At 37.0% G+C, this 21,579-nt stretch overlaps 1 protein-coding gene across 1 annotated transcript; it reads right to left on the bottom strand.

Annotated features, from left to right (window-relative positions):
• Nucleotides 1–1,532: 1,532 nt before the first annotated feature.
• On the bottom strand, nucleotides 1,533–21,306 carry Ppp2cb (protein phosphatase 2, catalytic subunit, beta isozyme). Its single transcript, XM_013521563.1, has 6 exons — nucleotides 21,095–21,306; nucleotides 18,084–18,257; nucleotides 14,926–15,015; nucleotides 14,656–14,817; nucleotides 12,295–12,413; nucleotides 1,533–2,238 (listed from the first exon to the last, which is right to left on the bottom strand). Exons 1-6 carry the CDS (start codon nucleotides 21,158–21,160, stop codon nucleotides 2,166–2,168), a joined length of 684 nt encoding a protein of 227 aa, XP_013377017.1. The 5' UTR covers nucleotides 21,161–21,306; the 3' UTR covers nucleotides 1,533–2,165.
• Between the last annotated feature and the right edge of the window lie 273 nt (nucleotides 21,307–21,579).

Raw genomic sequence — 21,579 nt, forward strand, 5'->3', positions numbered from 1 at the left:
TAAAACACGTAATTTATATGTTGTATTACTTTTACTAACCTTTCAGAGATCTATTTTTGTTTCTAGATCAAAGCAGAGATTTTATTGACTGATTGAGACAGGGTCTCACTATGTAGTTCAGACTAGCTTTCAATGTACCCCAGGCTGGGCTTGAACTTACAGGGATCCTCCTGCCTCAGCCTCCTAAGTGCTGGGATTATAGGCATGTACCATGCCTGGATCAAAAGGTAAAGATATTTTGTTTTAAATTTTTTCTTCCCAATGTGTTATATACATGTACCAATTCCCCATAATCAATGTAGTTGTTATGTACTGCAAACACGTACTAATAAAAATTAAAAAAATATTTTCCTTCCTAGTTCCACAAATCTAGTGATACACAATCCATATTTTGTACTTAAAATCGTAACTAAATTAACACAAATCAGCCGGGTGCAGTGGCGCACGCCTGTAATCCCAGCACTCAGAGGCTGAGGCAAAAGGATCATTGTGAGTTCAAGGCCAGCCTGGGATATCAGCCAATAGTGTGCCGTGTACAACCTCACATTGGCAAACTTGTGCAAGTGGTAGTGGCATACTGCATTTCCACTGTGTATGGGATGGTATTCATCTGCTGATGAAATACATACTGTATTTTATTTAGATTTAATATTCTTTAGTATGTTTGAATTAACATTTTTATAGTTTTAAAATTCTCAGGCAAAAGTTATTAAAATCATACATATTATATAAATACCTGTATACTGCAAAATCCCACACTACAGTGAAAGCTCCACAATCCAGAATAAGATAAATATATTTTTTAACGAACCAAGATACAGTGAAGCTGCAATAAGTGAACTGTGATATAGTGACGGACAACTGCATATTTAAATCACCTCCTACTGTTATAAGGGATAGTTTGTTTTATTTTGCTTTCTGAGACAAGGTCTCACCATGTAGTACAGGCTGCTCTTGAACTCACTATATAGCTCAGGCTGGCCGTAAAACTCATGGTGATTTTCTTGCTTCAGCCTCCAGAATACTGAGATTACACATGTGTGCTACCATGCCCAACCATTGCAAGAGGTTTTATACCAAGTTTCAAAATAATGAAGTTTTGCCTGGCATGGTGGCGCATGCCTGTAATCCTAGCATTCTGGAGGCTGAGGCAGGAGGATCACTGTGAGTTCCAGGCCAGCCTGGGCTACAAAGTGAGCTCAAGGCCAGACTGAACTGCATAGCGAGACCCTGTCTCAAAAACAAAAACAACGATAAAAATAAAGTTGTTTGTCTTTAAAAAAACAATTCCCAGCATCACACATGAACACGCACAAATTAAACTGGACAAGATATCTTAGTGCTACATATCATTAACTCTCAATTTTTTTTTTTTTTTTTTTTTTGTACCAGGAATTGAACTCAGTACCTCACGCCTGCCAAGCAGGCGCTTGGGCCGCTGAGCTCTACCCCAGCCTTAAAAAAACAAAACAAAAAAACTTTAAAAAAAACAAAACAATGTTTCCATTTCATGCACACCACAGTTAAATCAATGTTTTTGTTCAAAATGAAAAGTTTATTTGCTCAGTACACCAAATAGGATGCAAGCACTGTCATGACAAATATACAGAAATATGCAGGTCAACATAAAACAGTAATATAAATGAAGGGTAATTTCTTTAATGTTATGACAACATACTCCCAGGAAGAATCTTTTCTTCAGTTAATTATACATTTCAATAAAATAAAGGGTAATGGATTAAGTGGAAGTCAGCTTATGAATTTTTTTAAAAAATAAAATTCCAACTGTATTAATCCATGCTTGTTAAACACTATAACTAAAATTTCCAAATAAGCACAAAAGGAGATAAAGCAGTTAGTTACCTTTTTTTTTGCTGGAACAGTCCAGAGGAAAATAGTTACTACACATACAGCAGGCAGAGTGTTAGATTGACCCATCTAGAACATAGTGTACTAAATTTCAGTCTCAAATTGTGCTAAATGCTCATTGTTAGTATGGCACATTTTGGTCCATGATGTGGTTTAATGCCAAGACATCACAATTTGTTACAGAAACATAGATTACTGTTGCATTTTTAGATTTTTAAATATATATATATATATATATATATTTTTAAAAGCCAGGTATACTTTGACATACAAAGGCAGTTTTTCCCAGGAGGAATTTACAGAAAGTAGTCTGGGGTGCGCCGAGTAACATGAGGCTCTCCACGACGAGGTGCTGGGTCAAACTGGAGACTATAAATGACAAAAAAAAAAAAGCAACTCATTAAAATATTTGAAAGCAAACAAATCAATAAAGAAAAAGATACTGAATAGAAATAGTAGTCCTGGCTTCCCAATGCTACTGCATTAACTTAGGCTGGGCCTAACCTGTCACCACTTCACAAAGCTGTGGTGAAAACTGAAAGAAGACAGGCAAAAGGTCTATTCCAGAGCCTGGCCAAAAAGGGATTTGTAATGCTATCGCCAGTTACATGGAAGCTGTAAGACTGATGCGCTTCTCTCATTGCTGATTTTAGGGAGAAAACACTTTTTTTTTTACCATTAAGTATGATGCTAAATGGGGGAGGGGCTTCCACAGATGCCCTTTATTAGTTGAAGAATGTCCCTTCTATGACTAGCTTGTTGGAATATTTTTATTTTTGAAAGGACGTTGGGTTTTGTCAAATGTGTTTTCTGCATCTACTAAGTTGACTGTCTTTTGTCTTTTAATTTTTTTGCACTCACTATGTAGCCCAGGCTGGCCTTGAACTCGAAGGAATCCTCCTGCCTCAGTCTTCTGAGTGCTGGTATTACAGGCATGAGCCACCATGCCCAGCTGTGTCCTTTAATATTAACATGGTTTATTACACTGAACCAACTCTGTATTCCTGGGATCAGCCCTAGCTGGAATTTCCCTTTCTAATCAGTCCTGAGAGGTCAAAATCTTAGGCAAGTACAGTCTTCAATCCATCAGTGTAAGCCTGGTTTTCTAAAGAGTGTTCTTGGGTCAGAGCAACTTACTATTCACCTGGTGTTTCATTAAAGGTTGTATTTAAGTCCCTAGTACTAGCCAGGATTACACACATTGTTGACTGATTCTATTTATTAGTTGCCTAGAGCTATCATCACAAGTTATCACAACTGAGTGGCTTAAATAACAGGGATTTACCCTCTCAGATTTATGGATGCTACAAGTCTGAAAGGTGTTAGCTCAGACTTGTTTACTTTGCAGGCCCTATGGAAAAATTCTTAACCAGGTGTGGTGGTACACATCTGTAATCCCAGCACTCTAGAGGCTGAGGCAGGAGGATTGCTGCAAGTTTGAGGCCAGCCTGCACTACAAAGTGAGTTGAAGGCCAGCCTGAACTGCATAGTGAGACCCTGTCTCAAAAAGACCAAAAAAAAAAAAAGAAAAAGAAAAACAAACAAACAAAATTCTTGATTCTCTCTGGCCTCTCGTCTGGTGGATTGAACATTCTTGGTTTGTAGATACAGTACATCACTCCAATCTATCTTTTGTTTTCAAGAGAAATTTCACATATGTGTATTGCTTTGCATTTTTATTTTATTCATGAGACTTATCTGCATCTATGCTGCTTTTTTTCTGGTGAGGATAATAGTCATACCTTAGTCCAGTGTGACCTCATCTTAATAAAATCTGCAAGAAGTCTACTATTAAATAACACAACACTAAGATTCTAGGTAACTACGAATTTTCTGGGAGACCACTATTCAACTCAGTACAATTTTTATATGGCTGGGAATGTTTTCAGGAATATTCCATACCTTATTCTGCACTTGCGTGGGTATAGCTAGTACACGCACATAGCTTCTTGCCACCCAGTGGTTACTGTGACCCCAGCAGGGCGTATTGTGGCTGTCTCTTTCCTGGTTTTGTCTGTTAACTTCTTGTTGCTCTACTCTTTTGCTTGTCACTAGGACTATCATGGGAACCATGAGAACACTCGTAACTGGTCTCCACTATGATAGCCACTGTTTTCAATGAAGTACTCAGACGGAGAATTCTCTACCCCCTGTTCTAAATAAGGCAGAGCTGAGGAACTGTTCTGGTCTGCCTCTCTACTCTTTGAGCAGAACTTCTGTGCTACCGCTGGGGACAGGCACAGCCTATTTCTGAGACATCTTCTGATCCACAGAATGTGCTATGGCAAGAGCGACTAGGACCCCAGTGTTTTCACCGTGTCATGCATGTGTGGAACAGAGCATCCACCTTGGAAGCTGGGTTGCAGAAGAGAGCCTTGGGCACTTAATCATCCAGCAGGAGTATAGCTTCTGTAACCCAGGACCAGGGAAGCTAGGATGCGTTTCATTTTGAGACAAAAATTATGCCCTAGACTGAGAACTGTGGAAACTCCATGCTTCTTAACCACATCCGGTCAGGAGAGAGCACTGGAATACTTTCTGTAAGGTAGATACGCGAGTAGGGGAAAGGATCTCATGCCATAGCCTCCAACTGTTATTATTGAGATTTAGTACGTTTTTATTGAATAATAGTTTCTTCATTTGTTGTAAGTCCTTGGGACAATTCTCAAAACATTTTTAAAAAATTGTTTTTGGGTAGGGGATGTAGCTCAGTGGCATAAGCACCTGCCTGGCAAACACAAGGTCGTAAGTTTGATTCTCCGTACCAGTAAAGAAGTTTTTGTCCAGTTAAGTGGTTATTTTTGTTGTAGACATAGTATGCTACATTTCTTTCACAATCCAGAAGCAGAAATCTTCTACCTACTTATAATAGTTACATTTAAAATTCTTCTTCTAAAAACCTTGTGAGGGGAGCAGACCTGGCAGGTACCCAACACCTCAGCCCCAGGAGAACACAACGCCGGGCAGCGGAATTAAAGACTAACAACACGGGGCAGCGGAATTAAAGACTAACAACAGACCTGACCTGGACAAAAACAACACCCAGGGAGAACAGGAGTAACCAGACTCCACAACTGTCAACATTAAGTCCAACAGCCCACTTGAACTCTCACCTTGTGGTCTACATCCAGGAGAGAACAGAGGACTGATTGGTTCCCTGTCTACCAATGGGAGCAAGGACTCGCCTTGGCTTGAACAGTAATCAGTCTGGGGGGACATGAACAGTGGGACCTCTACTACAAGGAGGACACTTCAAGGGTGCATAGGTCCTAACGCTAGGCATAGAAAATACTGACTGGCTGGACCCCAAGACTGTAGATCATAGCAAGAAACCACTCATTCGGAAACCCAGAATTTTTTCTTTGGCCCAATCTTTCTACTGATTTTTCTACTTTACATTATTATTTTTTTAAAAGAGAAGAAATGCAATTTATTAACAACTTGTACATTCCAGAACACACAAACTACTTTGTTAAATCAACCAAACATTTTTAGGGGATGCTTCTTTTCTTGTAAACTCAGGCTCTTTCAACCAAAGCCTGCCTCAGTGTGAGCTGTTTAGGTGAGCTCCTTGGCGTCTTGGGGGCCAGAACTGCAGATTTGGTCCTGTTAAACACAGAATGACTTGCCTCTTTCAGACATCTCCCATAGGAAAGTGACTACCCCTTCAGAGAAACTTACAAATACAGGAAGAAGAAATAATGAAGCACAGTGGTTCTCCAAGTGCTAAAATGGAAGACACCAGCAGTTCACAATACAAAGAATTTTTGAACATACAACTTGGGGGCTATAAATTTTTGTGTTGTATATTCTCACAGTTTAGTTGTATGTAAGCATCTAGTTTTGGATGCTGTATTCTTTTTTAAAAATAAAAAGAAAAACATTAACAGACATCCGACATCCATTTACAAAATAGCATAAGAACAATACAAGTAATAATGAATTACAGACAAAGTGGTAGGAAATTAACAATGGTTGTTGTATGCAAGACTGATCACATAAGTAATCATTAACTGTTCTTTTCAGTAAAGTGATAGAAGTCAGTAGTACAACTATGTTAGCTATCCTGCATATACATACATACATAATTTCCCCTTCTTTCTTTTTGCTTTTCCCTCACACTTCACACTATTTTTATCTTTCCTTCATTGGGTTTTTCAGAGTTTGGGATTTTTTTACCCACTTCATTTTTTTCTTCTTCCCTTTTCTCTCTTTCCCTTCCAACTTTTCTTTATTTTCGCTGTTTATCTTTTTTCTTCCTTTTCCTGTACATTCTTTCCAGTGATTGTTCTCTATCACTATTAATTTTCTGTGCCTCCTTAAAAGGATCCCCTATCTTACTTTCCTCTTCTCCTCATATCCCATCAGCTAATTTTTCAAATTTTTCCCCCCGATTCTTCAGACTCCCACCCCTCCACCTTTACCAGCACAACTACTAAACCTTATGAATCTCTATATAACTTTATGCTATTGTGGTGAACACTGTGCTAATAGAGGTAAAATTGTTCCATTTACTAGATACTTTCTGTAGGTCAACAGCCAGTCAATATTTGGTTTGTCTTGGTAGTCACACTATAATTATAGATCTATTTTCTATGGACAAGGATGGTACTTTGTTAGTCTTTCAGATTTGCAAATATTCAGTTTGTGTCTCATGCTATAATTGATGCTGATTTTATTATAATAACAAAAGTATCACAGCTGTTGCTATTAATTGATTTTCTTGAGATGGCAATATCTAGATTGCCTATGGGTCATTAAGAATACTGTGGCCCATTTTGGGAGACCTGAGTATTGGGCCAAACATACTGCGACCTCAGTATGCTATCTCAGGGCAACATAGGTGGTTGGATCCTGGGACAGAGGCAAACGTCAGCAGTTAGCCATCTAAGGAGTTCTCCATACTAGAAACAAACCTTTTCCATAAGCCTCAATGAGAGAGAAAGAAGGAGAGAAAGAGAGAAAGAGAGAAAGAGAGAAAAAGAGAGAGAGAGAGAGAGAGAGAGAGGGAAGGAAGGTGGGAGGGAGGGAGAGAGGGAGAAAGGGAGGGTTAGAGAGAGAGAACCTCTCCATGACACATTAGTCAAAATCACAGAAGTCCAATACAAGAACAGAATTTTAAAAGCAGTTAGAGAAAAGCAACAAATCACTTATAAGAGAAAACTCATTAAAATTACAGTAGTTTTCAATACAAAATTTAAAGACTAGAAGAGCTTGAAGTGTTGTAAGTCCTAAAAGAAAATAATTTCCAATCCAAGCTGATATATCTTGCAAAATTATTTTTTAAAATTGAAGGAATAAAATATTTTCACAATAAAGAACAGCTAAAGAAATTCATGATTATCAAACCAGTTCTTCAAAAATTCTCAAGGACACCCTGAATACAAAAAGACTATGAAGCTAACAATGACTAAAAGTCTCATACAATAAATACACCAAGTATGATGAACAGTTAAAGGGAAAGATAGGGAAATCAACAACAGGAAAATAAGGCAATGACAGGAGCAAGTCAGTAACTATCAGTAATAACTCTCAATGTAAATGGTCTCAATCAAAAGACACAGATTGAAAGAACAGATCAAGAAAAAAAATCTAACAGTATACTGTATCCAAGAAAACATTTAACCCAAAAAGAAACTCACAGACTAAAAACCAAAGGATGGAAAATAATATTCCATTCAACAGGAATCCAAAAAGATGTAACTATCTTATGTTCAGACAAAATGGACTTCAAGACAAAACCAATCAAAAGAAGCAAAGACGGACACTACATACTGGTTAAGGGAACAGTCCAACAGAAAGAGGTAACAATTATTGACATATATGCATTAAACAACAGTGCACCAGCCGGGAGTGGTAGTGCATGCCTGTAATCCCAGCACTCGGGAGGCTGAGGCAGGAGGATCATTGTGAGTTTGAGACCAGCCTGGGCTATAAAGTGAGCTCATGGCCAGTTTGAACTCCACAGAAGACCCTGTCTCAAAAAGATGAAAAAAAACCTCCCAAAACCAAAAAAGAATGTACCTAACCTTATAAAACAAATATTACTCGACATTAGAGATCAAACAGACATAAAGACAATTATAGAGGGGGACCTTAACAGTCAACTATTACAAACAGATCAACTAGACAAAAAAATCTACAAAGTAATACTAGAGTTGAACAAAACATATGAACACATGAACTTTTTAAAAATTTTTTTTGTCTTTTTTTTGAGACAGGGCCTCACTATGCAGTTCAGGCTTGCCTTGAACTCACTTTGTAGCCCAGGCTGGCCTCCAACTCACAGTGATCCTCCTGCCTCAGCCTCCCAAGTGCTGGGATTACAGGCGTGTGCCACCACGCCTAGCTGAACCCATGAACTTAACAGATAGCCGCAGAGTGTTCTACTCAACAAGAACAGAATACACACTTCTTTTCTGCAGTACATGGAACTTTCCCCCAAACAGACCATACACTAGTCAATAAATTAGCAAGGTAAATGTACATAAACGTATACACAATGTAAGTACCATGTATAAATTCATTTACATGAATTGTAATTCAAATTATACTATACATATTATCAGATCACAGCACAATGAAGTTAAAAGTCAATGACAAAAGAAAACACAGAAATTATGCAAATGCATGGAAATTAAACAATACACTTAAAATAATCAGTTGATTACAGAAGAAATCAAGGAAGAAATGAGATAGTTTCTGGAACTAAAGGGTAATGTCAGGACAACATACCAAAACCTATGGGACACAATGAAAGCAGTCCTAGGAGAGAAGTTTACAGCTGTGAATGCCCACACTACAAAAGTAAAGCAAGCCCAAATAAACAACCTAACAATATACCTCAAGGTCCTAGAAAAACAGGATCAATTAAAACCTAAAGCTAGTACAAGGAAGGAAACTATAAAAATCAGAGCACAAAATTGTTGAAATTGAGGGAAAAAAAAGAATGAATCTAAGAGGTGGTTCTTCAGAAGAATAAACAAAATAGACAAAACTGTTAGGTAATCTAACCAAAAAAGGGAGAGAAAAGACCCCAACCAATGTAGTTAGAAATGGAAAAGGCGAAATCACAACAGATGCAGCCAAAGGGGAAAAATTATTAACAATTACTTCATAAAACTGTATGCCAATAAATTGGAGAAATCAGAAGAAATGGATAGATCCATAGATATATATGAATCACCCAAACTGAACAAAGCAGATTTAAAAACACTGAATAATCCAGTAACAGGCAATGAACTTGAAGCAGTAATAAATAATCTACCAACTAAGAAAAGCCCTGGTCTGGACAGGTTCAATGCTAAATTCTGCAAAAACTTCCACGAAGTTCTAACATCAATACTTCTCAGGCCTTTTAATGAAACTGAAAGGGAAAGAGTGCTCCCCAAGTCATTTCTGGAAGCTATGATCAGATGCCAAAACCAAGCAAGAATCTAACCAAAAAAGATAACCATGAATGAATATAGACACACGTCTTCAGAAGATACTGGCAAACAGAATGCATTGAATCATTAAAAAGATGATACATCAGGACCAAACAGGCTTCATCCCATGGACACAAGGATGGTTCAATATATACAAATCAATAAATATAATACATCACCATGAATAGAGCAATGACAAAAATCACATGATCATCTCAATAAATGCAGAGAAAGCCTTTAATGAAATCCAACATCTTTTCATGATAAAAATATTGAAGAAAAAAGTAAGTTTACAAGGACATTATCTCAATTTGATAAAAGCCATTTATGACAAGCCTACTGAACGTCGTATTAAATGAGGAAAAACTAAAAGTATTCCCTCTAAAATTAGGAAAAAGACAAGGATATTCTCTATCACCACTGTTTAACATAGTACTGGAAACATTAGCAAGAGCAGTTAGGCAAGAAAAATAAAAAAGATATATACATAGAGATATACATATCCCCCCAAATAAAAGGAGAATATATATATGTATTCCCCCCCAAATCCACCAAAATACTCTTAAAAATAATAACCAAATTCATTACTGTAGCAGGATACCAAATCAACACACAAAAATCAGTAGCATTTCTACTGGCTGTGGTGGTGCATGCTTGTAATCCCAGCACTCAACAGGCTGAAGCAGGACATTTGAGGCCAACCTGGACAAGGCCAACCTGAAATACATAGTGAGGCCCTCTCAAAAAAAAAAAAAACAAAACAAATAAAAACACAAAAGCAAGCAAGCAAGCAAACAAAAAAATCAATAGCTTTCCTGTATACTAATAATGAATCCACTGAAAAAGAAATTAGGGGAAAAACCACCATTCACAATAGCATCAAGAAAAATTAAATACTTATTTATTAATCTGAGGAAATGAAGGATCTCTACAATGAAAACTACAGTGCTCTGAAAAAGGAAAATGAAAAGGATATCAGAAAAATGGAAAGATATCTCCTATTCCTGTACAGGCAGAACCTATATAGTCAAAATACCCATACTTCCAAAATTGATATACAGATTTAATGCAATACTGATCAAAGTACCAATAGCATTCTTCACAGATCTGGAGAAAACAATCCACAATTCTGATGGAACCAGAAGAGACCCAGAATAGCAAAAGCAATCTAGGCAATAAGACCAAAGTGGGAGGATCACAATCCCAGGCCTAAAACTATATTATAAAGCTACAATAAAAAAACCAGCATGGTACTGGCACAAAAACAGACATGAGAATCAGTGGAATAGAACAGAGGATGCAGAAATGACCTCAAGCACATTCAATTATCTGATCTTTGACAAAGGGGTCAAAAACACACATTGGGGGAAAGACTGACTCTTTAATAAAAAAATGGTGCTTAGTAATTAATCTGGCTATCTACATGCAGAAGACTGAACCTCGACCCGTATCTCCCATCATGTACTAACCTAAAATAAAAATGGATCAAAGACCCAGATGTGGCAACACATTCCTGTAATCCCAGCACTGGGGAGGCTGGGGCAAAAGGCTCTCTGTGAGTTCAAGGCCAGGCTGGGCTACGTAAGCAAGTTCAAGGCCAGCTTGCAATACATAGCAAGACCCTGTCTCAAAAAAACCCCAAATAAATAAATAAAATTTAAAAATTGGATCAAAGAGCTAAATGTTAAAACAGAAATACTTCATCTGCTAGAAGACAAGACAGGCAAAATTCTTACAGACTTAGGCATAGGCAAGGACTTTCTGAAATGAACCTCAGTTGTACAGGAAATAGTTCTGACAATCAACAAATGAGACTGTATTCAATTAAAAAGCTTCTGCACAGCTAAAGAACAGAGTGAAAAGATAATCTACAGAATGGGAAAAAAAATTTGCCAGTGATTCCTCAGTCAGAGGACTCATTTAGAATAAAGAAAGAATTAAGAAAAAAAAAAAGAGATCCCCCAAATGAAAGACCCAATTTACAAAAATGGGCAAACAAAATGAACAGACACTTTTCAGAAGATGTACAAATAAATACATGAAAAATGCTCAACTTTGCTGACCATTATAAAACAACACTTGAGATTCTACCTTGCTCCAGAAAGAATGGCTACATCAAGAAATCAAATAACAACAAATGCTGCAGAGGCTGCAGTGGGGGAAAAATGAACCCTTCTCCACTGTTGGGAGTATAAACTGGTACAAGCACTGTGGAAATTAGTATGGAGATTCCTTAAGAGACTAACACTAGAAATTCCACTTGACTCAGCTATTCCCCTTCTATTGGTATCTTCTCTAAAGAGTTAAAGACATATTACAGAGAGACATGAATACCCATGTTTATATAGTAGCACAAGTCATAATAGCTAAATCTTAGAAGTGGCCTGTAAGACCATCAAAAGATGAATGGATAAAGAAAATGTGGTATTCACACCTCACAGAGCATTACTCTGTCATAAAGAAGTACTGACTTGAGTTACTTGTAGAAAAAAAGTGTGCACCTTAATATTAAGTGAAATAAATCAGATAAATCTGATTAAATATCTCACTATTTCTCTTATATGAGAAATGCAGAGTAAAAATAAAGACCAAAGTAAAAGATAGATAATAAGAAGTAGGGAGACAGATTGTTCTTAGAGGGGAAAGGGATCAAGAGCTGGGGAGAGGGAGGAAGGAAGGAAGGGATAAAGGATGAAAATAAGGAACTGGAATGTATATGTACCAATTCCACACAAGGAATATAAACATTATGCACTGCAAACGTGCACAAAAAAAAGAGCAGGGGATGGCAGGGAAAGAAGGGGCCCAAAGAATGTGCGAAAGGGGACAAAGTGAAGTGAAAGGGGATGAGAAAAGGAATGAAGATGTGGTATGTGCACGCACCAACTTCACACAAGGAATGTAAATATTATGTACTATATACAAGTACTAATAAACTAAAATCTTAAAAACTGTATGGGAAATTGATTACATGCAATTAATACTGAAAGTTACTTACAAAGAATATTTTAAGGTATCATCCAATTCCATGATAGCAGCCTGGTTTCCACAACGGTAACAGTAATTGGGTGCACTGAATATGGTAACCACATTCCGATCATGACACCAATTGTATCCCTGCAGCAATAAAAAAATATTTTTGGTTATAAAATTATGTATTTTTTTATTTTAAAGAGAAAAAAGCAAAATTTCAAAACAAGATAACAGGAGGGTAACAATGGTTAATACATTGCATACTGTTATCTTTCTTTTTTTTGAGACAGGGTCTTGCTATGAAGTTCAGACTGACCTTGAGCTCACTTTGTAGCCCAGGCTGGTCTTAAACTCCTAAAGATCCTCCTGCCTCAGCCTCCTGAGTGCTGGGATTATAAGCATGTGCCATCACATCCAGTGCATATTGTTATCTTTAAATTAGTTACTTGGAGTACAAGGTATTGGAATTTAATTGTCCAAACAATATTAGCACAAACCTTTCTTTTCAATGAACAGAAATTAGTAGTATAACTATTTTCTATATATATATTGCTCTTCCTTTCCTTCTTTTCTCCATTCCCCCATTAAAATTATGATCTTGATCATAAAAAACCATGCATCTCTTGCAGACCCACAGCATCTATGTTACACTGTATGGCCTTCATCATTAACAGTGCCTCCATCTGCACAGAACACTGTAACTACTGGGCACAGGGTTTTGTTACACAGAGCTCATAACTGTGCAGTTGTGCTTAATTTTTGTGATCTTATTTATGGCATATATTGAAATTTCTTCCACAGTAATGATTTTCTTTTTTTTGGTACCGGGAATCGAACTCAGGACCTTGCGCCTGCCAGGCAGGCACTTGTACTGCTGAGCTATATCCCCAGCCCTTCTTCCACAGTGATGATCTTCAACTTTCCATCATAAGTTGTGTCAGTCTTTGCTTTATATATTTTGAAGCTATTATTAGTAAATACAAACTTAGAATATTCTTTTCCTACAGACTTGGGCCAATTTTCATCAACAATGACTTTGTTTTGCTTGCAATGGTACCTTTTCCTTGGCATTACTCTGATTCATATTGGATATATTTTGGATAACTATCTAACTTACTATATGAATACACTATTTTCAACTGTTTGCCTCTTATTTGTGGTATCATTATGTTCTACGTATGTTTCAAGTAATAGCTGAACTCTGACTTATCCAACTTGGCAGTCTTTTACAAATGAAAAACTTTAGTCCCTTTACATTTCTTAGGACTACTGATACAACTTATTTTTACTATATAAATTTGTGTTCTTTATCATATTCCTCTATCATATCCCTTTCCCTTGCTTTTACTGAGCTGGTAAAGTTTTTTCTTTTTAACATGAAGTAACTTCTTACTGGTTTGGAGGGATTATGTTCTATTTTCATTCTTTTAGTAGTTACAAAATAGTAACATTACAGGGGAGAAATACAGTAATCAGTTAATCCACCAGCACTGGGACATACAGATTTCATGACCTTAATAAGATGCACTGAGGACACAACATCATTCTGTGGTACACCTGCCAAAATGCACATTCTGAATCCTACCAAGGAGAGCATCAGTTAAACCTTAATTGAGGGACATTTCTATAAAATAAACTGCTTATACTATTCCAAAATGTCAAGACAGCACACACACAAAAATGAGGAGTTATTTCCTTATCAAAGGAGACTATAAGCCAAGCTAAGATTATATTATGCACATGGGCAAAAACTGAATTTTGCTATAAAGGATACTGGCGACATAATTAGCATATAAAATCTGACTAAAGTGTTTAATAGTAGTATTATACCAATGAAGATTTCCTGATTGTGATAACTCCTTTGGCTGTGTAAGAACATACCATAAACAAAATACATATGGAAATTTGGAGGTGAAGAGGTATTTGTCCACAAATGACATTCAGAAGAAGGCTGGAGGCAGAGAGTGATAAAGCAAATATAGTATGATACTTACATTGAAGACTCAGAGGAAGAGAATTCTGGGGTACTATTTTTATAAATTTTTATTTAAAAAATGAGTTATAATTTTGCTCTAGCCAGCTAGTACTTTCCCTATTTTTTTAATTTTTTGTCTTTTTGAGACAGGGTCTTGCTATGCAGTTCAGGCTGGCCTTGAGCTCACTTTGTAGCCCAGGTTGGTCTCGAACTCACAGCGATCCTCCTGCCTCAGCCTCCCGAATGCTGGGATTACAGGCATGTGCCACCACGCCTGGCCCTACTTTCCCTATTTGATATATATTTTCCTCCTTTCATTTGGTAATGAGAAACAATATGTCCTATATTCTAAGTCATGAACACATATATACCATTTCAAATAAAGACCATTCAAACAGAAGAAGTACCTACCTCCATTACTAGCTGGTGGGCACGAGAAACCAGTGTGAGACCATTGGCGAGGTTAAATGTTTCAGAAATATCTTGTCCAAACGTGTAGCCTGCACCACGTGGTGAGATACCCCACCCACCACGATCATCTGGATCTGACCATAACAGATCACACATTGGACCCTGATCAAGAAAACGAAGTATATGTCATACATTAGCAGCAGTCATATTGAACTTCTTTAGCTTCTTCACATGAGTTACACTGCCTTTTCTATTTTAAACGAAGTTTACCTCATGTGGAACTTCTTGTAAACGATCCAGGGCTCTTATATGATCCAGTGTATCTATGGATGGAGAGAGGCCACCATGGAGGCAGAATATCTGTTTAGGAATTTAAGAAGAAAATATGTTTGTTTTTCTAATTGCTAAAAGTTAATGAAAGCTAAATAATAGTTACATATGTTGGTCCTGATAGCTCTTTTCAAAGTAAAGTTTATGTCACCCAGGCTGGCCTTGAACTCATGGCTACCTTCCTGTCTCAGCCTCCCAAGGGCTGTGATTACCGGCATTTGCCTGCCTAAAACTGTTAACATTTACATATACAGCATTTCTTCTACCTTTTTACTTTATGGTTTTACTAGATGGTTTATTGTTTGTTCTGTGTGTGGTGCTGGGGATTTAAGCTACAGTCTTGTGAAGGTTAGGCAAGTGCTCCACCACCGAGCAACAGCCATCCCAGGTGGCTTTTCTTTTTATCTTTTTGAGACAGGGTTTCACTGTGCAGTTCAGGCTGGCTGTGAACTCATTTTGTATCTCAGGGTGGCCTCGAACTTGCAGTAATCCTCCTGCTTCAGCCTCCCAGGCGCTAGTGCTAGTATGATAGGCGTGTGCCACCCTGCCTGGCCCCAGGTGTTTTATACAGTGTTTTGTCCTGGGATTAGGGTGAACAGGATACCTAATCTTATGTTTTGCTATTATATTTTATGTTGATTACTGCTAATGTATAAAAACTTTCTCAGCAACCAATCATTCCTAATGATTCCTATTACTGGTTACAATAGTTTTTTGGTTTTCTCAGATTTTCTGAGTGCGTAATTCATTTGAAAAAAAAAAACACATAATTTTCTTTCTTCTTAATGTTTATGTCTTCTAATTCCTTTTACTGCTCAGTGCACTGGCTAGGATTTCTAAAACAAAATAAGTTTTTGTTTGTTTTTTGAGACAGGGTCTTGCTGTGTATTTCTGGCTACCCACAAATTTACTGAAGCCCAGACTGGCCTTGAATTTGTGGCAATTCTCCTACCTCAGCCCTCCCAGTGCTGGGATTATAGGTATATGCCACCATGCCTGGCTAACAATGCAAGTTTTTTTCTTTTCTTTTTTTTTTAAACAGGGTCTTGTTATGTAGTTTAGGCTGGCCTTAAACTCACTATGTAGCCCAGGCTGGTTTCCAACTCACAGTGATCCTCCTACCTCAGCCTCCCGAGTGCTGGGATTACAGACATGCACTACTGTGCCTGGCTTCATAACACAAATTTTAATGAACATTTTCCTCCTGATTTTGGTGAGGATTTCTAATGTCTGACCAATAAATTTCTTCAACCCATTAATGCTATAACATAGTTTTCTTAATAACTGAGTTTTACATCATCAATACAGGAATTTTTTCAAGTGATCTTAATCAGACTTTTTCTGTACTTGCCACACGACTTGATACTAAGATTATACTAGGCACACAGCTGGTTTGTTTTTTGCTTATCTGGGTATGGACCAAAGTGTGAGCTGTGAAGCTCCCCATCTCTTCTCATGTTCTTTAAAGGTTTGGAGAAATTAGCCTACTAGATATTACACCTGGTTACCAATATACCAAACATTGTATCTGTTAGATAAGTTTGTCATGTTCAAATACTCTATAGACATGTTTGTATTGTTTACCCATTTCGGAGGTATACAAACTCTTCTAGCAATAACATTTTATAAACAATAACATGTCAATAATGGTGTGTATTTGCTTTTTTGTTTCTTACAAGTACTGCAATAATAAAAAGCAACGGCTCATTGAGAGTAAGAGTATGGAGGGCGCTGATAGGAGAAGAAAAATGTATAAAGCTCTACTAGTATACTTTTAAAAAAAAAGCTTTGGGGATTAAAACCTAGGACCTTAAGCACAGTAGGCAAGTATTTTACCACTGAGCTATATTCCTGGTCCAAATGGACCTACTTTAGACATCAATACTGATAGGATACCTATCTAAAATAATTTTGTCTATTACTTCTAAGACTAATTAAGAGTGTTACTTTTTAAGAATGTAAAACCTTAATTAATCACCTTATAAGTTCATGCTTTCATTTTACCAAGCATAGACAAAGTATTATTTTTTTTTTATTATTATCCTTTTAATAGTATCCTTTGGATATTATTGCAGTGTCCAAAATCATCGCTGGGAAAACGAAGATCATCAGAATTACACAGAGCGTCAAAACCAAATTATATTCTTATCAGAAGGCCAAAAGAATTGTCTATTACAGCCCTGACAACTATGTACATTTAAGAACTATAGAATTTTTTTGTTTGTTTGTTTGTCTTTTTTTGAGACAGGGTCTCGCTATGCAGTTCAGGCTGGCCTTGAACTCAACTTTGTAGCCCAGGCTGGTCTCCAACTTGCAACAATCCTCCTGCCTCAGCCTCCCCAATGCTGGGATTATAGGTGTGTGCCACCACGCCTGGCTAAGAACTATAGAATTTTATATTTAAATCAGTTCATACAGTGAAACCTCTGGAAATTAGAATAGGAAGGTTACAGGATTTTTTCTCCCATCTTTTTGAGACAAGGTCTTGCTGTGGATCAGGCTGGCCTTGAGCTCAGTTTGTAGATCAGGCTGGTCTTGAATTTGCGAAGATCCTCCTGCCTCAGCCTCCTGAGTGTTGGGTTTATAGACATGCGACACCACGCCTGGCCTTGAAGGCTGTATTTTTTCTATTTTTCAATGTTCTACTTTATGTCTGCAATACTTATTTTAGGTGGAACAAAGCACTCACTTCTCAGCAAAGGTTTAATATACAATATACTGCCTTCAATTACCATGAAAATAGGAATAAAGTTACTCATGGTAACCAGCACACTGTGTACAGTGTATGTACAGACACTTTTAAACAACATTTGGCTTTATTAATACCATTTATCATGGTCTTAAGTATTTACTTATAATAAAAACAGATTAGCATATTCTTTGGCTAAAAGATTTACACATATACCTGAGAACAGGAAAATTTGATGTTCTAGTGCACAAAATTCATCCAATTCCCTGCTTGGAAATTTGAAAAAAGGAAAAAAAAAGGCCAAGATGCATATACACAGGTAATGTAAATATAGAACATAAATTACTAATAGTAAATCTTTTCTAACATTCAGTTTTAGTGTCACCAAGATATGATCACACACACATACCTGTCCATCTACTAAAGCTGTAAGTGGAAGATAATCAAAGAGACCTGTAAAATATTTCCAAACATTGGCATTTCCATATTTTCGTAGACATTCATCATAAAAACCATATACTTGGGTAATTTGTCGGCTTTCATGATTTCCTCTCAGTATGGTAATGCGTTCTGGATAACGCACCTGGAAGAAAAGGAAGAGAAAGTCACACAGTTCAATCATATTTGCACTGTATCATATTAAGAACATTAACTTTGGAACCTTCTTTAAACGGCTCTTTGTTCTGTAATAAACTGTTATATTTTGTTTTCTATAGCAAAAAAACTTTCTCATTAATAACCAGGGCCTATTGATTAACCTTTGAAATATTTTTTATTGTCATCCTTCTTCAGTATGTCTTCCTTATCAGATATCTTCCTTATCAGAACCTCTAATTGATACCTGTGTTACTATAATAAACTTGCAGCTGATTCTTTGTTTCTATTATCTTTTTCATCATCACACTACCACTAGTCTTCTAAATCTTCCAAGAACAATCTGACCTCTTACTGCTGAATGGATCTGGAGAGCAGATGTTTAAAACTAAAATAACTTCTTCCCTTTCCAACTCCTATTCCCATGGAAGACTGAGTTTTGGCCCCAGCCAAATCTGAACAAAACTTCAAATGTATGAATAGTTTCTTCTGTATGAGAAAACAGAAAAGCATACAATGTACATACCATAGGTTGCTCAACCCTAATCCAAAATTCTGAAATGGAAACCTTTTCCCCCTAGTGGTACTAGAAATTGAACTCAGGGTCTTCTGCATTCTACAACTTAGCTATATCCTCTGGTCTAAAACTTTTATGTATGTATGTATGTACGTATGTACGTACATATGCCTTTTTGAGACGGTTTCGCTATGAAGTTCAGGCTGGCCTTGAGCTCACTTTGTAGCCTCGGCTGGTCTCGAACTCACAATGATCCTCCTGCCTCATCCTCCCGAGTGCTGGGATTACAAGCGTGTACCACCACGCCCAGCTAGGCTGGAGGTTTTTATTTTATTTTTTTAAACTTTTTAAAGTGATGACATGATACCAAAAGTGGAAAATTCCATACCATGAAATTACGCTAAAATTACTGAACTATGAAAATTATTAAAAATATTGTATAAAATTACCTTCAGGCTACCAGTATAAGGTGTATATGAAACAAATGAATTCCGTATTTAGACTTGGGTCTCATCCCCAAGATAGTTCATGTTCAAATATATGCAAATAGTCTAAAATCCAAAATCCCCAAAACCTGTGGTCCACAGCATTTCAGATAAGGGAAACTCAAAGCCAGGCAGGGTAGGGTGGTGTATACCTGTAATCCCAGCATTTGGGAGTTTGAGGCAGGATGATAGTCATGAGTTCAAGGCCAGCCTGACTTACACAGTGAGGTCAAGGCCAGCTTGAATTACACAGCAAAATCTTGTCTCAAAAAAACAAAGGGATACTCAACCTGTATTTAGTTAGGAATGTGTTCTCTGAGAAGAAAAAACCCAACAGATTCTATAAATTAATCCAAAAGTTACAAATGTGTATTTCAATTCACATGTATTTGCTAAACACCTATTATATGTCTGACATTAAACTATACCTAGCTTTGGTGCTACAAAGATAATGCTGAGTTCACACAAGAATAATATATAGCCTGGGCTGGGGATATAGCTCAGTGGCAGAAGTGCCTGCCTGGCAAGCACAAAGTCCTGAGTTCGATTTCTGGTACAAAAAAAGAATAATATATGGCCTCTACTGTTTAGGGACTGATTGCATTAAGGAGAAATGACATAAAAAATATAAGGTAATAAGCCAGTATGTAACATACATAAGGGATGTGTGAGAAGTTTCAACATAGTAATTTCTTTTTTTGGTACTGAGGATTGAACCCTGGGCCTTTGTACTGAACTACATCTGTAGCCTTTTTTATTTTTTATTTTAAGACAGAGTTTTGCTAAATTAGTAAGTTGCTCAGATTGAGCTCAAACTTACAAATTCTCTTGCCTCAGTTTCCCAGAGTGCTGGTATTACAGGTTTGCCCCATCCTGCTCAGCTTCACTGTAGAAATTTTGAGTAAACGGAGTAAGGCTAAAATATGAAGTCTGCCAACGTGGTAGCACACACCTGTACTCACAGCATTTGCGAGGCTGAGGCAGGAAGATTATTCTGAGTTTGAGACCAGCCTGGGCTACAAAGTGAGCTCAAGGCCAGCCAGAACTGCATAACTGCATAGCAAGACCCTGTCTCAGAAAAGGCCAAAAAAAAAGCCTTCATGGAAGAAAAGAGCTAAGTTTGAGAAGAAGGGCTAAGACAGTAATGAGAGTAATCTTACAGAGAAATCGGGTAAGGAAATAAATGCAGTCAGTTCAGGAAGCACTGAATAAGAAAATTGTTTGATCTGAGGCACAGTTTATGTTACCAACTACTGGTAGGTAAATTCAGGCTAGACTACAGATAAAGGACAGCAAGGAGTCTGCATTTGATTGTACAGGCAGCATAGAATCAGTAAAGAATTTGAGAACAGGGAAGCAAAAAAGTGCCAGTAAGTAAGTAAGAAATTTCATCTTGCAGCATATTCAAGGTGATTTAAATGGATCAAATCTCAGAGACAGAAACACAAGTTACCAAATTACTGCAGTAAGGTGTGAAGTGATAAATTATGTGGGGCAATAAAAATAGAAAGGCAGGAATAATAGACTTTTCAAGGTAAAAATTTAAAAGACTTGTTTACTGACTCACTATGAGAAGTAAGTAAGTCAAAAATTCCAAAACTTCAGTTATGGACAACCTGAAAGAATAACACACTTATAAGAGGTAGACAGAAACTTAAGGCATAATTTTCTCCTGCCTCTTTTTTAAAGAGTTAAAGCCAGTTATTATTTAAGGAGCTATGAACTGAATAGACCATCAACTCAAAACAGATGATAAGCAATACTATCATTTTTAACTTATGCCTAGTTCAAACTCTGAAAAAAGATGAATTTCATCAATCATACCTTTAATGCTACAAGAAGAGTCACAGTCTCCACAGAATAATAACCTCTGTCTACGTAGTCACCCATGAATAGATAGTTTGTATCTGGTGATTTTCCACCAATTCTAAAGAGTTCGATAAGGTCATGGAATTGGCCATGTACATCTCCACAGACGGTAACAGGACAACGAACCTCTTGCACATTTGATTCTTTTGTTAAAATTTCCTTAGCCTGTTAGAAAAACAAAAACAACAATTAAAAAAATTTTACTACAAATTTAAAGGTAACATTTTTTTCCTACTAAAATAAAATTTCAGGGAAAACACTGGCAAGCATGGTTTATAAAAGCATAAAATAAAAACCACACAATTAGATATCACTTTATTAGCACAGCTATAATAAAAAGGTCTGATAAAACAAATACTTGCAAAGACATGGAGAAACTGAAACCTTTATATGCTGTTGGGAATACAAGAGGCTGCAGCTGCTACTGAGAACAGTTCGGC

The sequence above is a fragment of the Chinchilla lanigera genome, unplaced genomic scaffold (genome assembly GCF_000276665.1).
Source record: "Chinchilla lanigera isolate Chin_1 unplaced genomic scaffold, ChiLan1.0 scaffold00062, whole genome shotgun sequence".
NCBI classification, from domain to species: domain Eukaryota; kingdom Metazoa; phylum Chordata; class Mammalia; order Rodentia; family Chinchillidae; genus Chinchilla; species Chinchilla lanigera.

Excerpts from the sequence above, each read along its gene's own strand:
- Ppp2cb (XM_013521563.1), bottom strand. The coding sequence starts at position 21,160 with ATGGGTGACTACGTAGACAGAGGTTATTATTCTGTGGAGACTGTGACT. Across the intron at positions 18,258-21,094 it reads CTCTTCTTGTAGCATTAAAG|GTGCGTTATCCAGAACGCAT; the intron begins GTATGATTGATG and ends CTTTTCTTCCAG. Across the intron at positions 14,818-14,925 it reads TACAAGAAGTTCCACATGAG|GGTCCAATGTGTGATCTGTT; the intron begins GTAAACTTCGTT and ends TTTCTTGATCAG.